At 35.5% G+C, this 22112-nt stretch overlaps 1 protein-coding gene across 1 annotated transcript in view; it reads right to left on the bottom strand.

The window, feature by feature from the left end:
- Nucleotides 1-11187: 11187 nt before the first annotated feature.
- Nucleotides 11188-22112, bottom strand: part of GABRA4 (gamma-aminobutyric acid type A receptor subunit alpha4) — a 73821-nt gene continuing 62896 nt past the window's right edge. The window contains exon 9 of the mRNA XM_086407687.1: nucleotides 11188-11849. Coding sequence (XP_086263813.1) covers nucleotides 11316-11849 — 534 coding nt within the window. The 3' untranslated portion in view covers nucleotides 11188-11315. The remainder of the gene's footprint in view (nucleotides 11850-22112) is intronic.

Genomic DNA, 22112 nt, shown 5'->3' with positions numbered 1-22112 from the left:
TGCCACATGGGAAGTCCATAAGACAATATACACATTAATTTTAATCCTGTTACACTGATGAGATAAGATTGAACTTGTGATCAAGGAGCCAAGCCCCTTCACACCATTATCTAAATGTAGTTAATTTATAAATTAAACACAGAAATTAAAAACAAATATTATCAAATAATCATAATTCCATATGAAAGTTACTACAAAAATAGATGTAGGAAATATGGGGAAGTGCCATGAATTAATTCTACTAATGAGAATGAGAAATGGACTTCCTTGTGTTTCTTACATGTATTTTTGATGTTAGAGCTAATACTTATAAGAGGTCATCAACAAGACAAGAGCATAAGAAAGGCAATCAGAACAAAGGATTTAGGTTGAAAAGAGACCAATGCATATATGTCCAGAGAATTCCATGTTGTCCTGGGTGGCTGGATGGTAGAATAGGTGGAAGGAGAGGATAAAGGCGACATCAGAACTGGAACCTGAATGTCATGGTCAGTATTAATATTTTTTCACACAGGTGATGAACCAGCCAATAGCAACTTAAAGTGAAGTGAAGTGAAAGTGGCTTAGTTGTGTCTGACTCTTTGTGACCCCATAGACTTTACAGTCCATGGAATTCTCCAGGGCAGAATACTGAAATGAGTGACATTTCCTTCTCCAAGGGATCTTCCCAACCCAGGGATTGAACCCAAGTCTCCCACATTGCAGGCAGATTCTTTACCAGCTGAGCTACCAGGGAAGCCAGAGGTAAATGTAAAATGAGCTGAAATATTCTGACATCAGCATGTAGAAGGGTGAGACTATATAGACATTACAGACTATATAGACATTAAGATCAAGGAGCTTAAATAAGGCCATCACTTAGGCAGAAATGCAGGAGTAATTGTGTAATGAAAAATGGATTATGTATCACTCAACTTTTATGATGAATGCCAGCATTTTAGATCTTCTCTTTAAAGGATGTATTTGAATAATTCAGTTAGCACAAGTCTCTACAGGGCATTTTCAATTCTATGGTTTATTCTTAGAGTGGCCAGAAGGTATTATTCTATTCACAATGCAACCTTTTCCAAAATAAAAAGCGATAGCTTTCCCCCTCACATTTGCTTTTCTGCTAAAAGAAACATTAAACCAAGTTTTACTTCTGAATAAAAATGTATTGGTCTCATTTATGGGGGAGTATTATATGATGTATTGGTTAAACAATTATGCACACAAAAATAGAATGATGCCTATACCCTTTCCATTTTGCATTCAGGAGAAAAATATTTTTTTAATCTCTTCTCTCTATGACACTAGTCGGAACACCATAAACTTGAGGGAAGGAGTTTGGGTACCATAAGTTTACAGTAACGAGCAAGGAGGCAAAATATAGGAGACTGAAGGAAGAAATGGAAATGTATCAGAATGTTGGAGTAAATGCCAATTCAGAGATTTCCTTCTGTTAAAAGTACCTATGTATAAGTCTGTTTAGTTTTCAGCTGATAGATGCATGTGGGCATTTTAACAATATTATAATTTCAAAAGCAGACATAAGGGTCTTACTTAATAAATGATACCACTGATTAGCATTTATCTTAATGCTAATGATACAGATTCCTGAATTCATTTGCTTAGAATACCAAGTTGATGAATGTTACCCTAAAGAGTTTTTAAATGAGAACATAATCCAAAACAACATTAAATGAATGACATTATTTTACATTCTCTGGAATAAAATGAGAGGGATAACATTTAAGAACTCACATGATGGATGCATATTTGACATCAAGAAAACATATGAGAATATAATAGCAAGAATTTAATATAATTTTCCTCAGGAGAGAGATTAATTTTCAAAATGCACAGAGAATGATAATACGGATTAGGTAATATTGTAAACAAGCTCACAATTACTGAATTGCCCCAGGGTGTATTTTCATATCCACGTGGCCAGCATTGAGCTTCTGCTTCCAATTAGTCAGAAAGAAAATTAACCTTTAAATATAAGCTATGTAGAAATTATTCATAGAAGATTCAAACAAACAAAATTGGTATAATTTAAACAACTGATGCCATAACAATTGAAAAGTCATAAACTCTATATGTGGCATTATCACCTTGTGTTTCAGAATAGCTTTGTTTGTTTGATTTTGACTTTGACTTTTTTTACATTAGCTGTACTTCTCTATGATCAATATTAACTGTAAAAGGCAGGTATTTTCTAATGCAAATTAATTTCAATTGGAAATCGGATCTGGTGATCAATATAACTTTCAATTTTTTTTTTTAAAGCAGAACACAAATCACTACACAACAAAGGGGCTACATATTTAAATATTGGGCTTCTCAGGTGGCTCAGTAGTGAAGGATCCACCTACCAATGCAGGAGATGCAGGAAACATGTATGCGCTCCATCCCTGGGTGGGGAAGCTACCCTGGAGACGGAAATGGCAACCCACTCCAATATTCTTGCCTGGAAAATCCCATGGACAGAGGAGCCTAGAGAGTTACAGTCCATGGGGTCTCAAAGAGTCGGACATGATGGAGAGACTGAACAACCACTCACACAAATCTAAATATTAAAAATTTAATAGAAATATTCTCCCAAGAGTAAAGAATTGCCTTAGTCAGATTAGGCAGCCATAACAGAATAACATAGATTGTGTAAAGAATCTGCATACAATGCAGGAGACCCGAGTTTCATCTCTGGATCCCCTGGAGAAGGGAATAGCTTACCCACTCCAGAATTCTTGCCTGGAGAATTCCATGGATAGAGGAGCCTGGCGGGCTGTAGTCCATGGGGGTCACAAGAGTTGGACATGATTGAAGAACTGGGTAGCTTAAACAACAGAGATGTATTCCTCACAGTTACAGAGGCTGGAAGTCCATGATCAGGTGCCCACATAGACCAACAGACTGCCAAATTCTTAATGTATCTTCATGTAACAGCAGAGAGAGGAAATAAACTCATCTGACTCTTATAAGGGCACTAATCCCATTCATAAGGGTTCCACTCTTACAACCTTATGTAAGCCAAATTCTCTCTCCATAACCCCATCTCCTAACACCATCACATGGAAGGTCAAGGTTCAACATATGCATCTTGGGTGACACAAATATTCAGTCCACAACAAGAATCACATTTAACTGAATAAATACAGTTAAGTATGAAGGGACTAAATTAATATCTTGTAAAAGTGAAGGAGGTCCAAACCAGTCCATCCTAAAGGAGATCAGTCCTGGGTGTTCATTGGAAGGACTGATGCTGAAGCTGAAACTCGAGTACTTTGGCCACCTCATGCAAAGAGTTGACTCATTAGAAAAGACCTTGATGCTGGGAGGGATTGGGGGCAGGAGGAGAAGGGGACGACAGAGAATGAGATGGCTGGATGGCATCACTGACTGCATGGACATGAGTTTGGGTAAACTCCGGGAGTTGGTGATGGACAGGGAGGCCTGGCGTGCTGTGATTCATGGGGTTGCAAAGAGTCAGACACAACTGAGCAACTGAACTGAACTGAACTGAACTGAAAAGTAAACAACCAAAACAAAAATACTATGTAATTTATTAGTATGCATTCAGATATGCACATGTGCTTGTACATCACGGAAAATTTGTGGTCAACTTTTTATCTCTCAGGTGTTCTCCTTTTTAAAAGGTATAATTCAGAAAGCTGAATTTTTCTTCAGAAAACAGTTGCTTTAGAGTAAGAAGGGTTACATAAAAAGTGCTTCAAAATACATTATATTTTTTAAAAATTTCATTAAAGACCATCAGAACGTTCAAAGTGCTTCATCTCATCAAAGTAATTACACTATTATTCTGAGCTATATATTTAAAAACATAAACACATATTTTTATAAGTTAGCATTGTTTAGGTTCTCAGAATTTTATTTTGTTTTCACAAGTTAGTATTAAACCATGGACAGCTATACATTATTTTGACTTAGAAAATTTGATACCTCTTTAATCAAAACCAGCTAGTTACAGGCTTTTATTGTGCTATATCAGATCTCATGGGCCTTATAAATTACCTTCAACCACATCACCCACGAATAAATTCCCCAATTATGAGAGCTTGGCAAAACTATAACCTAGATGATGGTATGGGTTATGCAGGGAATTAAAGGTAAGAAAAACTAGAAATACTCATGATACGGGCAGGGCTTCAAAAGTGACATATCTTGTCACTAACGGTACTGTGACCAATTTAAAGAAAACATATTACAAACAGAAGAAAAGTTCTTAAGCACCCCCCCAAATATTCCAAAGATATTTATATTTATTGTTTTAAATAGAAAACTGCATTAGAGAGATACAATGTTTGTATTTTAATGATTCCAGAGTTCAACTCCAAAATATGTCTCTTAAGACATAAGTATCTGTGATCAAATTTTATGGAAATTTTAATCCTTAATATTTTAAATACTCACTCTCCAGTGAAAATTGAAAACTGAATTATTCACCATGCCATGCTCAAGTATATTCTTTTTAAGAAGCAAAGGAAAAGTACCTCTAGTAACAAGTTAAACTTTGAGAAGCAAGGGAAGTTTGCTTAAAGAGAGTTTTAAAAACTCATCTCCTGATGAATTATTTAAAATACTAAACCAGTATTTGATATCCCTTTTTCAAAAGAAATCTGCCCAAGCAAAATCATAATGACTATGTGCTCTTCCTTGTATTATACTCATTAAAATATATAATATGCTTACAGGAATAAAATCATCAGTTTCACAGGGGCAAATGTGGTTGCTAAAAGCTCCAGAACTGGGTACTTTGTAAGAAAACTGCATCCCCATGAAATCAAAACATGTGTATCTATTACAGAATTTTGAGCTGTTTTAATACCACACTTAACTATCTGCTATTCTGATTAAAAAAGAATAATGAAGCTCAAAGGAGGACAAATTTAGTTTTTTATGATAAAATAAAATATGTGTTATTACTGTTCTTTACTTTCATGATAAGGAATATTTTCAATTGTACAATTAAGGAAACAAAATCAGTCAGAGGGCAAGCAGATAAGCTTTTATTCCTCAATTTGTGCAACATTCCAATTGAAAAGCCAGACAGAATACTTAATTTCTTCTTCAGTTAATTGTTAAGAGGTTTTCATCATTAAGGATAAACCAATGGAAAATTTAGCTTCTTATTTACTATGGCCATTCAATGTCTTATAACACAGAGTACAGTTTGGCATGAACACTTTGGATTTTAATTCAATTTACAGTAACGCTTCCTTAAAATCATAGACCCTTACCTCATCGACCAATACTAATTTATATGTATGTTAAAAAATGAAAGCTCTGGTTTATTGTATATTAAATTGGAATACAGTGTATGGAATCAGTAAAATGACAACAAACATGTTCCATTATATCAGCAAACCTGCAAAGCTGGAATGTAGACTACTGTTCACAAATATAGATGGCTGAGAAAGACTATGTCAGTCAATGGTTAACTGCAATAATATTTATTTTCTAGTATTATAGTTTCTTTTCCTTCCCCCAAAGGGAAGTGTTTTCTATCAACACTGTCATAACAGATTTAATGTAGGTTGAATACCTGATTCCAATGACACCTGATAAGCAGAAGGGAAAACCAGGTAGCTCTGGTTGTCAGTAAATGATATCAGCAAATGATAATCTGGTCAACCTTAATCTAATGGAAATAAAAATGATAGATGGATTCAATTTAAAAGGGTGAAATACAGACATTTATAATGCACTTTGCTCCTAAGAAATCCTTCCCAAAAATATAATAATGAAAAACTGGGATGAAAAACACATCTATAATTACAAGTAATTGACCATAAACTATAATAAATAGCTTTCAAATGGAGAGACATTTGTACTTACAGTAGAAAGAATATTGACTGGCACACATATCTTAACAGGATGTGGATTTCACTGAATGTTACAGTCCTACACTGTCCTCCAAAGACTGAAATAACCATAATATAGAGTGTGAAAAAGTAAGAGAAAAACAATCCTGTCTTCATGAGTTTCCAGTTGTTTATTCCCAGATGGTAGAATATGGGGGTAAAGACAAAATTGCTGGTAGACTCTGATAGCTGTGACACAGACTGCAGCATAATACGGACCACTGGCATTACAGTGGGAAAGCTGGGGAAAGCAGCAATAACCACTAAAATACTAACAACATGGAGAAAGTAAAACCGAGAGTTCTACACTATGAGCCACATTGACCCCCGCAAATGTCAACAGCAGAGAAATAATATGGTCTCTAGGCAGAAGATAAACCAAATCTGGGGAGATGAGCTTGAAACCTGAGATTTAAAAAGCTGCTGTGGGCTAATCATTCTCCTACCACTTCCCACACTGCTGCTGCTAAGTCGCTTCAGTCGTGTCCGACTCTGTGCAACCCTATAGACAGCAGCCCACCAGACTCCCCCGTCCCTGGGATTCTCCAGGCAAGAACACTGGAGTGGGTTGCCATTTCCTTCTCCAATGCATGAAAGTGAAAAGTGAAAGTGAAGTCGCTCAGTCGTGTCCGACTCTTCACGATCCCATGGACTGCAGCCCACCTGGCTCCTCCGTCCATGGGATTTTCCAGGCAATAGTACTAGAGTGGGGTGCCATTGCCTTCTCCAACTTCCCACACTGTAGTTGGCTAAATACCTGACTTCATTCAGTGATTAACAGAAATCAGCCCAGAAGGCAAAGAACAAAAACACAATGAAAATGCAGATGAGGTTCATACTAGAGAAAACATTTTTGGGGTGGAAATGAAGGAAAAGTTTGTATAAATAATTCTCTATAGCCTCAAATAAATTATAGACATGATCTCATTAAGAAAGTCAAAAGCTCAAAAAGAAAAATTTAACAGAGACTATAAAAACAAGAAGAGAGAAATGAAAAATTGAAATGACACAGAGTGGGAAAGGAAGGGAAAAGAAGAAAACCAAAACCATTATGAAGTTGAAAATTACAACAGAGGGTTAAAAAACAAACACAAACAAAACTAAACACTTTTAGAGAAACAAAAGAACACTTTGAAAAAATGCGATTTAGACCCATAATAGGGGGAAAAATCCTGAAATAAATTCTGAAATCTGGGGTAAAAAGATATGGTATCTTTCAAACCTTTTGCTTTGACTATCTAAATTTCAATAATTTCTTCGGTCTTATCCTTGTATTTCTATCTTAAGTTGAGATAAAGATAAACGGAATATTTTAAAAATTATTTAAGAGCATTCATTTATGGAACATTTGGCTCAAATTTACAGGATTCTGTCTTTTAATCGGTCTTTCTAGTCTTCAATACAAACACTTGTACAAAAGTATCTGGCACAATATTCATGAAATATTAACAATTTCTCTGCAGTGGGATTTTGAGATGGTTCTTAATTTTCTGTGATACCTATATTTATTTTTTAAAAATCACATATTTTTATGAATGACAATGAACTCATTGGGGTACAAAAAAAAGAATTAGAAGGCAAAGACTGAGAGAAAAGAAAAATGAGATATCACCATTCTGTTACTAATTCTAGATTTATGGCCGTCTATTTCATAGCTCTTACGGCAATTAGATAATTTCTCTGAAACAGAAGCATAGCATGTTCATTTTCATCTTATTATCCTGCAAGATTTTCATTAAACTCCCACTAATCCAGGATCATATCTATTCTCTTTAGTAATTTACACAAAACTCTCTCTGTCCCAGCAGGTCTTTCCAACATCAGCAACTCTCACTTCCTCATGTTTACCTTGCTTCCCAGTACTGTGAACAATCTGTTGAAAGAGTTTCCTCTTGAAGTTCAAAATCTGTATCTCTTTTCATGCCTCAGAGGGTGGTGAAAATATGCTTTTGTTGTTTGTGGGAGTAGGCAGAGGGATAAGAACTCCCAGTTATTCTACAAAATTCAGTTTAAGATCTCTGTGAAGCCTTCCCTGCCATCACTCTTTTTTTCTCTCCATCAACAGACATACAATTACTTGCATTCTTTTTTCACTGTCTATACCAGTGCCATGCCAAGCAATATTAGAGGCTGATGCAAAAAGATAAATTATTAATACCAATCCCATATTTATTTAAAATTTAAGCATTTTGTTCATCATCAATTTTTGCATTAATTTTGATTTTAAATGATGGAAAAATGACCTTTCAGAGTTCTTTCCAGCACTTTGCTTTTATCTTGGTCACTAACTTCTCTATGATTCATGTCCATTTGTAAAACAGGGTGATTCTACTCTCTGCCAACTCAAATTCAAGGTTTGTGAGGTTCAATTTAAAGTACACATTATTCAAATACTCTATATATACACAAAATGCAAGCCCTTTTCAACTGTGGATTAATCATGTAAGTATATATTATCATCCCTAGTCATACCTGGAAGTTGGAAGTAATTACGTAGCAGTTAGTGAATATAGATCCTGTTACTGAAGGAAACAATTCTGAATTTCATCTTTAAATGACAGAGATAAGTACTTCCTTGGTGGTCCAGTGGTTAAGAATCTGCCTTGCAATGCAGAGGATGTGGGTTTGATTCCTGGTCAGGGAACTAAGATCCCACAGCCCGCAGCACACTGAAGCCTGTTTGCCACAAATGTATAGTCTGTGCACTGCAACAAAAGTTCCTGCACAATGCAATGACGATCCTGAGTGCCGCAAATAAGATGCAGCCAAAAATAAAAAGATAGAGACATAAAAAGGTACCATTTATAGTCATTCTTTTCCACAAACTGCCAGGATTTGGGCTCTCCTAATAACTTGTGATATTTTCTCATGGTGAAATGTGACTGGTTCTTCACAAGAATGTTCCATTAATGCATCTCTGAGTTATTGAAAAGATAGAAAAGATCATTTTAAAAAGTTAGCTTTGAATTAATTTGATGGAATTGAGTTAAGAAAAACAAACTGTATATTTTTACTACTCACATTGTGGGCAATAGAAATAATTCCTTTTCACAAGAATGATTAAACATTCTGGTCAATTTATTCTTCCATTTAACAACTAAGAATCTTTGGTTAGTTTTGTCCTTTCTCTTTGCTTGGCTACCTGAATTATTTTAAAAATCTTCTTCACATACAAAGGTAAAGACAAAATTATGAATCCACCTGTATCACTGATCTACAAATCTAAAACCATTTCTTTTTATTCCCTAAAAATCTGCAAGAATTGATAGGAGAAGAATTTCTTTAAAAAAAAAAAAAGAAAGCCAATGAACTATACTTAAGAATAGGCCAACTGACAAGCAAGGAGCATTTTCCTCACCAAAAAAATACAGTCATTTTGTTGGAATAAAGAACAATCATAGCTTCTGACCACAATTTCAAACATCATCCTGAAGGCTATAAATCTACTCACATTCATGAAATAATTTATTATCAGCTTTTTTGTTATAAGTATTCTTTATTAAATATATACACATATACAAATTTTACTGGGCTTCATACTACTGGCATCAATTTGTAACTGAGGAGTTTGGATTGGATGATTTCTAAAATATTCTTCAGCCTTAAAATTATTGATGATTCTAAGAAACACCTAGAGACATAGCCAAGAAGGAATTCTCAGATATGATTCAAATTAATATTTAGTATTTGCACGTTTTATAGGTCTCATATACAACCATTTCAAGGCAATTCAACAACTAAAAAACTAATGCAAATTAATATATATATTTTCTAAAAAAATAAGAAATACTGTTGACAAGGTGGCCATTTCTATCAAAATAGTCCCCAAACATCCAGAACACATTCATTCACATACCCCAGATCAGGAAGAGAGAAGTACAGAAGAAAAATCTTGGAAGTAACACAACAAAAAAGACTAGGCCTAGATTTAGAGGCATAGGACTGCTGAAAGAAAATTAATTAAGCTGTTAAGCCTACCTAATAAAAAAAAAGGAAAATCAGCACATGAAAATCCTGATAAACTGCATAACAGCCTCAGTAGCATCTTACCCCCAAGTCATGATTTTTTTTCCCTTTACTCCATTCTTTTACTGTTCTTATAATTTTAAAATACTCACCTTTGTTATGAAACTATATAAAAACTCCCCCAAGAATAAACATAAAACTTCCCAGATATATGAACTATGGACACAAAAACTCCCTAGAAGCTTAGTATTTCACCAGCTGATATAGCTCTATGTTGGGAAAAGTATCTAAAAGGCTTTGTACTGAATTCCTGATTCTGATGATTCTGTGATTCTAATCAAATTCTATTCTGCTTCTATTCAAATTCTATATGTGATTCTGATCAAGTTTGAGACAGGTAATCTATAGGGTCCTACAGTGCCCAGATTACTACTTTGAGGTACACAGTGCTTTTCACTAAGAGAACAATCTTTACCACATTTTAAGTATACATTGAAGTCACTTGCTGAAGTTGCGTTAATGTGTACTAATCTCAAAAGTGGCTATGTGAATAATACACTTGTAATCCTCTATCAATATAGCAGAAATGAATATTATGTCATCAGACTCTAAATAAACCTCCTACACTAAAGAAAGCAATGTCCTCTGCTAGTTGATGGCTCATTAGCATGCACTCACTCTCCTATTTGAGTAAAAGTGCAGGTAAAGGTGAAAGAGCTTTTCTAGAGAGACAGTGTCTAACATAGTGCCTGGAACATGGTAGGCTCTGAATAACTATATGTTGAAAGGATATATAACTGAATGAACTATTATCAAAAGGAATTCATACAATAAGTTAAACTTTGGCTCAAAATACAGATTTTCTAGTCAACTGTTAACTCTTGTTTGGCCAGCACATGGCAGGAACACATTTCTCCTGGTCTCTGTCTTTGTTGCAGCAGAGGTTTCACTCTATTGGTCAGTATTTGTTGTGTTCCATTTGCCTTTTAAAATTGTTTCATATAAGAGGAAAAGTCCTTTTCTTGCAGATACTAAGAGGATCTCCAGAAGTTACTGTGGCATATCATATCCAACGATTCTGATTAAGAGCAGTGCCACTGGGAAATTTAGGGTGGTTGGTTGATATTCATAGTGTGCATTAGAAAATATCATAGACTATTTTCAAAATTCAATGCATAAATATGCACCATGGATCTCTAATAGCCCTGTTTCGCTTGTCCCAACTTTTCAGGATAGTCTGTATTCCATCTAATTTGAATACTGAATTGATTCTATTTAAATCATCTTTCTGAAATGAAAGATAGCTCACTTTCCCTTCACTAAGGAATTAATTAACTCTCCCAATGACTGGCTTGAATTTTTTAAATGGAAAAATTACATGGAATTTTTATTTTAGTAAAGAACAATTGTTTATCTTTAAAAACATTTAAAAAGACATTCTGTGTGAAGTTCATCATCTTTTAGGAAACTACTATAGCAACAAAATTACATTAGACTTTCTGATTTCTCCATAGTGTCCTTAGATAAGTAAACAACCCAATAGACCATATTAAATGCCCCAAATGTTACTGGAAAGAGAATGCGGGCATATTTGTCTATTTTACTTGTGCCAGATCCAGAAGGTGGTGGAGCAGAGGGAGTAGTAGTGGCTGATAACTTCCCCGAAGTCCCTATGCTATTAACTGTGGTCTTAATTCGCTGCAGTCTTGATCCAAACACATGCTGGGTAGAAGCAGATCCAACTGGGACTTGTCGGGGCACATACCCAGTTCTACTAGGAGTAGAAGGAAGAGCAGATGGAATTGCTCTTGCGGCAGATATAGTTTCAGCTGCATTTGCACGGCTAAATGGGTTTGGACTGGAAGCTAAGTAAGACTGTGGTGTGGCTTCAGAAGATCCTTGAACAACCGTGGAAGACTTGCTAGAATGGTTTCCCACATCAGTTCTGCTGCCAACATCAGATTCAGAGTGAACCAAGGCGTTGGCTCTTTTTCTCATGCTCAAATTGGCATTTGTGTTCTGAAAAGGTATATTAAAAATTATATTGGTTACATAATTTTATGCAATTATACAAAATTTAAATGGATCAAATACTTACAAATTAGCTGTTTTCATAAGCCTTTATTAATGTGCTACAGTCATTCAGCTTTTTGTGAAAGCTTAAGAATATCTAACTTAAAAAGGACACATATATATATTTGAAACTCTGAATGAAGCATCTTCTATTTCAAAATATTTTCCATTCTTATGAATAATTAGAATTTAAATCTATGGAAAGATTAGGCTTTTAGAACTTTGAACTAGAGTTATACTTGACTTGACTTTAAGGGTTCATGATGATAACTGTACAACATCTTTCTACAGTTTTACTGATATGCTGTATACATTTCAATGAGTTTAGTAAATGTTTGCTTTATAAACAAGAATGATATCTATTTTTGTGCACAGAATAAAAACAATAGCCATCTATATGTGTATAATATTCCTTTAAAAAGACAGGAACTCCAAAACCTTACTTTCTAAATCTCTGGGAATTATTTTCATAATCTTACATTGACATTATTATATAAAATCTAGAAGTCCTAATGCATTTTAGTTTTTCACCACAATTAATAATGTGAATAGAAAGGAAAATAATTTTTAAATAAACTGTTGTATTATAATATAAATATCATCACCATATCATTCATTAATATCTGAGTTCAAACTATTTACCAATAGTGTTTAAATCAAAATGGAATTCACCATTTTCCATAAAATGATTTTATGTATAGAATAAGACTGTATCTGAATACAGATGGTAAGCATTAAAATTCTTATATTTTGACAGGCATGATAAATAACCATAGAGCCAACTATAGATTGTCCATACTAATGAAGGAAAGCAATTGCTCAAACAATTCCCAAAATAATCATGTCTATCTTTAGAAGATACTGTGACTTTTTGCAACAATCTTTCCTCTTTGATTATGTTTATTCTAAGTTATACTAAAGGTATATTGTAATTGCTTTTTCCACCCTCTTTTACCACCATTTTATGAAATAAATGGTGGGTAAGGAGATGGAGAAGTACAGAGGAGAGAGACACATGATGAAGAAAAGCTCACAAGTGGATGATTAGAAGGAGCCAACTTGCAAGGAACTTTATGGATAATATTATACAAAATTACTTGTGAGCTCCCTTTACAGAGAAATATTTATTTTACATGTAAAATATTTTTCCAATACTACACTTATTGAACAAGTTGAAAGCGTTCAGTCCATACATATCTCATAGACTTGTGAATTATGGCCTCAAGTTCCCTGAGTAGAGAGAGAAGAAAAAGCCTTACAACAGGCAGAGCCAAAGCAGGATCTGAAAAGGTTTAGGAAGTATTTTTCATGTCAGCCTGGAGTATTCTTCTAAACAGGTTGCAGCTGAACTCATGAAAAACTGTAGTTTCACATATGTCACATAATTTGAGTGGAAACAAGTGAAACCAAAATTAACATCAACCTAAAAGCTAAAGGTATCATTATTTGCCTTGTGCTTTTCCTGTACAAGATACATTATAAACATCACCTGATTTGCATTTCTCTGATAATGAGTGATGTTGAGCATGGCATTGAAACATGTATAATATCATGTATGAAACGAGTTGCCAGTCCAGGTTCAATGCAGGATACTGGATGCTTGGGGCTGGTGCACTGGGACAACCCAGAGGGATGGTATGGGGAGGGAGGAGGGAGGAGGGTTCAGGATGGGGAACACATGTATACCTGTGGCGGATCCATTTTGATATTTGGCAAAACTAATACAATATTGTAAAATTTAAAAATAAAATAAAATTTAAAAAAAAATAAACATCACCTGATTAATCCTCAGATTTTGAATCCCTTTTTACAGAATTAATTTTAAGATGTTACATTCAAGATGAAAAATATAAATAATAAGGTATATCCACAACATTTAAAGAGTTTATACTATCATTGGGAAGATAATATGCACTCCCACACACATGATGCAATCAAAAATATAAGAAAAAGTAAAATAGAATGAAGGGTCAAGCTGTGGCAAAATATTAAATATACTAAAAAAAGAAGGGAAGAAAGTAATAAAGGGCTGATTGGAGAAGCAAGAGAGAAATACATCTTTTCAAATACAGCATGATATTTGCATACTGCCTTCTTCCACCAAAAATTGGGTTGCCCATAATCTTTAGAAACTCCTATTTTCCCTCAGACTAAATTCTAAGAATTGGAGATTTCTGCTTCTGGCCAAAATGGAGCAACAGGAACTGAATTTACTGTCTCATAGGAAATGACAAAAAAAAAATTTGTAAAACAACTGTTTTTTAAGAGATTGAGCATTAGAGAACACAGGACACAATCACTGAGAGAGAAAAAACAAAACTCAGTTTACATGCTGTGGTGGAGGAAAGAATACACGAGCAATCTGACAGACCCCCTACATTGAGGAGATGAAGCTGAGAACGTGATGAAATCAAGGTGGCTAGAATTCACAGGAAAAAATAGCAGAGAATTTGATACTGGGAAAAAAAATACCCCAAAATCCCGAAGAGTCCCCAGTGAGAATTTTGCTTGCAGATCCACTTTTGAGCATGAGTTAACTACCCAAGGCAAAAAGAACCACCTGACAGGATTAGAAAAAACAGTGCACAGCACATACCAAGCCAGGAAGAGTGCATGTTCCCTCCAGACATAGTGGAAAATCTCAACATTTAGGTAGCATTTGGTGGAGTCCTCAGAAGAGCCTTGCCTCAGTAATATGGAATAGTTAGCTCCACAGACTGTTTCAATCCTGCCTAATGAATTTTAAAAGTGAGATCTTAAAAGGCGAAACTATAAGTGACTAACTGTGCCTCAGAAGGAAGCACAAGAACATTTGTAGGACCCTGTCTTCCTTTCTTCCAGATTAGAATCCTTCTGAAATATTCTGAAATACCAACTGTGAGTTATGTTCTAATATAACTGATTGCTTCCCACGTGGCACTCGTTGTAAAGAACCCGCCTGCCAATGCTGGAGATGTAAGAGATGCGGATTCAATTCCTTGGTCGGGAAGATCCCCTGGAGGAGTAAATGGTAACCCACTCCAGTATTATTGCTGGGAAATCCCATAGACAGAATTGCTTGGCGGGCCCCAGTCCATGGGACACAACCGAGCATGCATGCAGTTCACAGCAGTAGAAAAGAATCACAGAAGAAGGGTTATGGTGCATGAAAGTCACAGAGTGAGTGACTAACTGAGTCTTCTGCCATGTTGTACAGCCTCTGGATACTCAAATATGGGGGAGACATTAAAGAACTTCATAAACTACACCTACAGGAGTTAGTCAAGTATTTTAATAGTCAAGTATATTGTTTAAAAATTATTCAAGACTTGGAAATCAGAAAGGAATACAGCATGTCCCTGCAATGTCATTGTGGAGCATGGTTTAAAAAGTCTGCCCAAGGATTATCAAGTCTCGTGGAGAGTATACTTGAGTTTGATTCTGCTATTTAATATTGAATTTGACCCCAAACACTGTGAGTTACATATTAACTTCTAGATTACTGTTCAGTAGAAAGAAGCACCAAAGGTTATGGCTTTGACTCCCTGAAGGATATTAACTAATTCTGTATCTAATCTAGCAGTCTCATTCTAGTATTCTTTTCAAATGACAATAATAATGGTTACTTATAGGCATTCCTCCCAAAAAGATTTTGAGCCAGTTTTACTAATAAGTGAAGCAACTTATCAGCAGCAGCAGCATCAGTATCCCCCTTAATTAATGAATTAGACAAAACCTTGACATAGATTAATTCCATATTTGTATGACTCATGTTTTTGATGTTTTGAAAATTATATTGACACTACCCACTACCTGGCAAGTTTTAAATATCAAAGTAATATAAGCACAGACTTGAAGAATATGTCTCGAGAAAACAGTGAGTTCAAGTCAAAGACGCAGAATCAGTCTGTGACTGGAAAAAAGAATCAATGAAGCATGAGACTTTATGAAAGTAGAGGAAGCAGTATGAAGTATGCCACTAGGATTACCATCTGAAAAAAAATCAAATCTTTTTATTCCCAGTTTTACAGTATTAGTGAACTTCTAGGATAGAAAGCTATCTTATTAATCATAGTAAGCTAATGCACATAGCAGGCATCTACTTCATTTTTAATAAATTTCACTGAAATGGATATAATACAGAGTCAAGATTCCTTTTCAGATTAAAGAGCAAGTTTCAGAAACTTTCTATCTGACCTTCAGATGACTATCTCTTTGTTTATGCACATATGTCCATAATATTGCAGATAACACCTAAGGTGTATAAATTATCTGGACTTGAACCCAGGTCTGACTAAGAATGCCTAAGAAGTCTCAATACTCTAAATATCATAACCTACAAAAGCAGAGAAGAACTAGACTGATTCAAGGCTTAAATCTTTGCTCTTTGCCAGGCAGTCAAATGATACTGAAGTTATTTTGCATTGATGTCTAAAGGTCCTCAATGTAAAAAGTAGTTGTCATTTTCCCTGATGACAAACTCTAAAAGGATTGAGAAATCTGCTGACCTAACTGGCACAGGACTCGCTAGGAATAATATCCACACAGCCTTCAAGTATTGGAGCCACCAATGTGTCAGTCAGAGTGAGGTTATGTTTCATGCACAGGGTTGAGTATGTCTATCAGTATTCAGCAGATGTACAGTGGTTACAAACAAGAAAAGCACCTAAGCTTCACTTGAATTTTAAAAAATGATTTAGTTTGAGATCATTTTGTCATTAGTCACAATAGCCTGAAGCAAGGGAAACTGTCGGATAGAGATGTGAGGTGGCAGATTTAAACATTACCAACAAATTAAAGCAGCAACATGCAAACAGGAGCAAATCCAAGCAATTCGTCAATCATGACTGTGATCTGACACGATTTCTAAAGAAGTATTATCAACTGCAAAGAGAAAATTCATCTCAACTTATTACTCTAGCAGCAATGAGATAAAGTGACTATGCAGAACGCAAGCCACATTCATCTTGCTTATTTGAAAAGCTAATGAAGTTTAATAAAATGTAATTTAACCCTTCTAAATTAAAAACAAACAAGGCTAATAATGAACAGGTTTATCTTCTAGAATATCAATGAGTCACGTACCAAAAAAAAAAAAAAAATCCAATCATGCAAAGACATTTATTCAAGGCCTGTTCTGACAGGGCTTCAGGGGTTAGACACACATCTTATTTAATAAAGAAATAAACAATAAATGGTAAGAGCAGATGAAAAACTAAATCCCAAGGTAATGATTCATGGAAGACCCTCAGTAGTGTTTTTTTTTTTTAAATGTTACCGAATAGAAATGAAAAACATTCCCTACAAATAAACATGTTAAATATTTCATCAGTTGTTACCAGGGGATTCCAACACACACTGAACAACAAAATGTAGAAATGAAAATGCCGAGTTCTCTATTTATTGTATTTCATTTCCTCCCAATGTTAGCTTTTAATTCAGTGTTTGCATTTCCATAAGCTGTAGAAATATTACTTTCAATATCAGGCACTGGGATAAGAAATTTATGTTTTCAATTTGGAATTACCAGAGAATATGGTCTTACAGAATTCATTCATGTTGTCTTGCATATTTAGAAGTTGAAAGAAGTAGGGTTTCTTGAAGATAAGTGATCTTTGGTTAGTTTTATTTCACAGTGGTTCCTAGTGCTTCTTTTTATTTGCCAAGACTTTGTAGGTTAAATAGATGGCTGTTGCTGCTGCTGCTGCTAAGTCGCTTCAGTCGTGTCCAACTCTGTGTGACCCCATAGAGGGCAGCCCACCAGGCTCCCCCGTCCCTGGGATTCTCCAGGCAAGAACACTGGAGTGGGTTGCCATTTCCTTCTCCAGTGCATGAAAGGCAAAAGTGAAAGTGAAGTCGCTCAGTCCTGTCCGACCCTCAGCGACCCCATGGACTGCAGCCTTCCAGGCTCCTCCGTCCATGGGATTTTCCAGGCAAGAGTACTGGAGTGGGGTGCCATTGCCTTCTCCGACCCTATTTGGAGGACGTGTTATTTATTAGTTATGCTACCGCCAGTCATCAGGGATTAGAAAATGGGAAACGTTGGCTAAACTGAATTGTGAGTCATCAAATCAGACTGTCCTGGACTCAAACACTGAATTTGCCATTTATCAGCTGTGGGATATTTGACAACTTACTAAATCTCTTGAAACCTCAAAGTTCTTACTAAAGCAGGAGTAATAATGGTCCTTCCTCATAAGGAATAAATAAGACAATGCATGCAAGGCACTCAGTACCTAGTAGGCATCAAAGGATATTGTATAGAAATAATTCAGAAGGCAGATAACAAGATCCTGTTTCTGAAATAAAAAGATATGTCATTCAAGAACAAATCATTACAGACAACAAGATTTTAGAAAATTTTTTCTATGTTTCTATAAAAGTAATGTGCCTGCTTTGAATAATCAGAAAGGTAGAGGGAGCTGAAGACAGTCTGTGATGAAGTCAGCCATGAAAAGGATGTTGCTGGCAAAAATTAGAATAAATACAAGGAAATATAAAATGCAATAATGAAATTAAAACAGATTTTAGACATAATAAAGGTAAGAATTAATTCTAGAGTAAATCCTATGGTATAAGACAAATATAAAAAGCTCATCTGGGAAAACAGCAACAGCAGTAATAATGGTTAATTTTTACCGAGTGGTTCTTCTGCACCTGACACTTACCTAACATGCTTTTAATTAACCAACTACCACAACCAATCCTGGGCTTCCCTGGTGGCTCAGACAGTAAAGAATCTGACTGTAATGCAGGAGACCTGGGTTCGACCCCTGAGTCAGGAAGATCCCCTGGAGAAGGGAATAACAACTCACTCCAGTATTCTTGCCTGGGAAATCCCATGGACAGAGGACCCTGGTGGCCTACAGTCCATGGGGTCACAGAGTTGGACATGACTGAGTGACTCACACAGCCAATCCTAAAGGAAATCAACCCTGAATATTAATTGGAAGGACTGATGTGGAAGATGAAACTCCAATACTTCAGCCACCTGATGCAAAGAGCCAGCTCATTGGAAAAGATCCTCATGCTGGGAAAGATTGAAGGCAGGAGGAAAAGGGAGCGACAGAGGATGAGTTGGTTGAATGGCATCACCGATTTGATGGACATGAGTTTGAGCAAACTCTGGGAGATGGTGAGGGACAGGGAAGCCTGGCATGCTATAATCCTTGGGGTTGCAGAGTCGAAAATGACTTACTGACTGAACAACAACCACAAACACAACCATATGCCAAAGCTATATGTAAGAAAAACAATAGCCACAAGTATTTCAATGTCCAGAAAAGATGTGAATTATATTTTTTAAAAAGCGTCTCATGTATTAACATATCAGTTCACTGATCTCTTTCTGAAACATTCCAACTACCAGTAAAGTCTAGAAACTGGTAACCAGGGAAAAGACTGGAGGAACTGTTGTAATCCAACCTATAGGATGATATTCACACTTCACTATGCTATGAAAAGACATACCCAGAATGTTGGCTCACAATTAGAACTTTGGCAACTCAGTTTGGCTGGCCCACTTTCTCAATATAATGGAATATTAAAAAGAGTTGTATCTGTGGAAATACTGGTCTGGCATTATAGTATCACTCTTTTTATTTTTTTTTATTTAAATGACAGTAGCCAAAGGACTTTTTTCCACATTTAAATTAGAAGAAATGAGACAATGAAAGACACCAAACTGGGGATAGCAGAAGGCAACAAATGTCAAAAAAGGTAAAGAGTGAAACATTAAAAAGTTGTAATCATTGCTATGGACTGAATTATGGCCCCTCAAAATTCATATGTTGGAAGCCTAACTCCTCAAGGTCCTATACTGGAGATAGGATCTTTAAGGAAGTTATATTAAATGAGGTCATAAGAATGAAGCCCTGATCAGACAGAACTAATGTCCTTACGAAAGAGAAAGAGACACCAGCAAACCCTTTCTCTGTGTCATCTGAGGACACAGCAGGAAGACAGTCGTCTGCAAACAGAAAAAGAGCTCTCATCAGAAACCTGAATGGCCAGAACCTTGATCTTGGATTTTCTAGTCCTTAGAAATATGAAAATAAATTTCTGTTATTTAATTCAACTGATCTATGTTATTTGGCTATGGCAACCTCAGGAATCTAAGATAATCATCTAACTTTAATACATTTAAGACATACATCTTAATATTTTAAAATAATGAATGTTAACTTTTTCTCATAGGAAAAAAAAAAAAACAAAACCTAAACAGTTCTCTCTTCTCAGGTATTTTGTTTCTAGTTTGTTCTCTCTTCTCCACTGAGTGAGTATCCTCTTTTGATAACCCCCCAAATCCTAGGTTGAGTTAAGATATGTAGAGAAATTGAGATGCTTTTAACAGGAATTAAGCATGGATTTCTTTGTAACATTTTTAATTTTGTCCTTAACGAATGAAAACACTTCCATATATCCACCAGGGGGGCATCGACATCATCTTTCTAAACTGGTCAAAGTTGCTTAGATATGAATTCTCCACGATATCTCTTGAGTTCCTTTCAGTTTTCCTTAATCCTAATCAGAGGACTTGAGTCAACCAGGATTTTCATTTAAGCTTCTAATTTGGACTTAGCTCCAGGTCCTTCTTTAACTACTCAATATTTTTCATAAAATATTTTTATTTTCCTTTCAGATGATGATTTTCATGTGACAATGTATGTACATGTATCGTGGATTTCAAAACATACATGTGTTTAAGTATTGAAAAAATGTCATTAAAAATAATTTATAACTTTTGCTCATATTTTATATTAAGGATATTTTTAATACTTAAAATTAAAGGTAATATATGTAGATACCTGATAAAATATTACAAAAGAAATCTTACCATGGTTTTTAATTTCTAATTTGGGTGTCCAAACAAATTCATTTTTTTAATAAACCACATCATCCTATGAAAATGATTTGTTTCAGCTTGAAAATATTCAGAAAATTGTATTTGAACTTAGAAAACATTTGGACAATGCTTTTCTTAATATAGACTTCATATGATTTGATCAAAATGAAATTGTGCTATAATAAATAGCCACGCAGAAAAATTCAGATCCCTGCCAATCCTATAGGAGGCTGGCATAGCAAGCAGTCTGAGTCACAATTTTATCTGCATCAGCAAAGACAACAGGGGCAATGTCTAAAAAGAAATAATTTATCAGGACTAGATCTGCAGTGTACTTCTGCTTGGGGAGAAAGTTCTAAAGCTGAAGAATTAGCAGCCAAGTCATTTAGTAAAATCACAACCATTCTGCATTAAGGAAGCCTTTGATGAGCCAAGAGCCTTACCTAAAGGAAGCCGACTTTCTCTGGAACATTAGATAATGTTTACCCACTGAATCTAAACATTCATGATGACTTTAACAGATTTATTTTTAGGAAAAAAGGCTCAGGTTGCATGCTTCCTCTCTCGTTGGAAATGAGTAACAGAATATCTACATTTAAGTTGAAAAGCAATGAAGGACTTATCAAAGGCACTGATCTACCCAATTCATTCATTCATTGAACAATATGTATTGAGTGTCTAAATTTTCAAGTATCTTGTTGGGCATGGGGAGTACAGAGGTGAAAAGGCACAGGCCTTACAACTTCTACCAGGAATTATTAAGAAGTTATAATAAGCAATAAATTCTATCATGGAAAAAATTTTTAATTAGGGAGTACATGACATAGCCTGACTGCTGGGAAAGTCTCTTTGTAAAAGTAACACATAAGCTGAAATTTAGGGATGATTAAGTCTTAACCACATTCCTGGATGGCAGTTAAGACTTGGTAAACTTTGGTAAACAATCCACCTGTCAATGCAGGAGACACAAGCTCAGTCCCTGGGTTGGGAAAATCTCCTGCAGAAGGAAATGGCAACCCACTCCAGTATTCTTACCTGGGAAATCCCATAGACAGAGGAGCCTGGCGGGCTACAGTCCATGGGGTCGCAAAGAGTTGGACTAGACCGAACACGCACGCATGCACAAGTATTAACCATAGGGAAGAGGGATGCTAGAGGAAGGAAAATTGGCCTGCCTGCTGGCAGGAGGACAATTTTCAAAGATTTCTCTCTATGGTGTAAGGATAAAGAAGGCCAATAACCTTCTTTGTCAGTTAAAATTTGAAATCCCTTGAGGACGTTCTAAAATCTTCCTTTTCTTTTTTTACCCTTGTATTTTCTTGAAATAGACTGTTAAAGCAATGCTTCACATTCACGGGCTACTCTAAATAATTAATGTCTGATAT

The sequence above is a fragment of the Bos grunniens genome, chromosome 6, assembly GCF_055505025.1.
Source record: "Bos grunniens cultivar Pamir isolate PY7600 chromosome 6, Bosgru_T2T1.0, whole genome shotgun sequence".
NCBI classification, from domain to species: domain Eukaryota; kingdom Metazoa; phylum Chordata; class Mammalia; order Artiodactyla; family Bovidae; genus Bos; species Bos grunniens.
The sequence above is the reverse complement of the archived record's forward strand: the minus strand, read 5'-3'. Positions and strand labels throughout refer to the sequence as shown.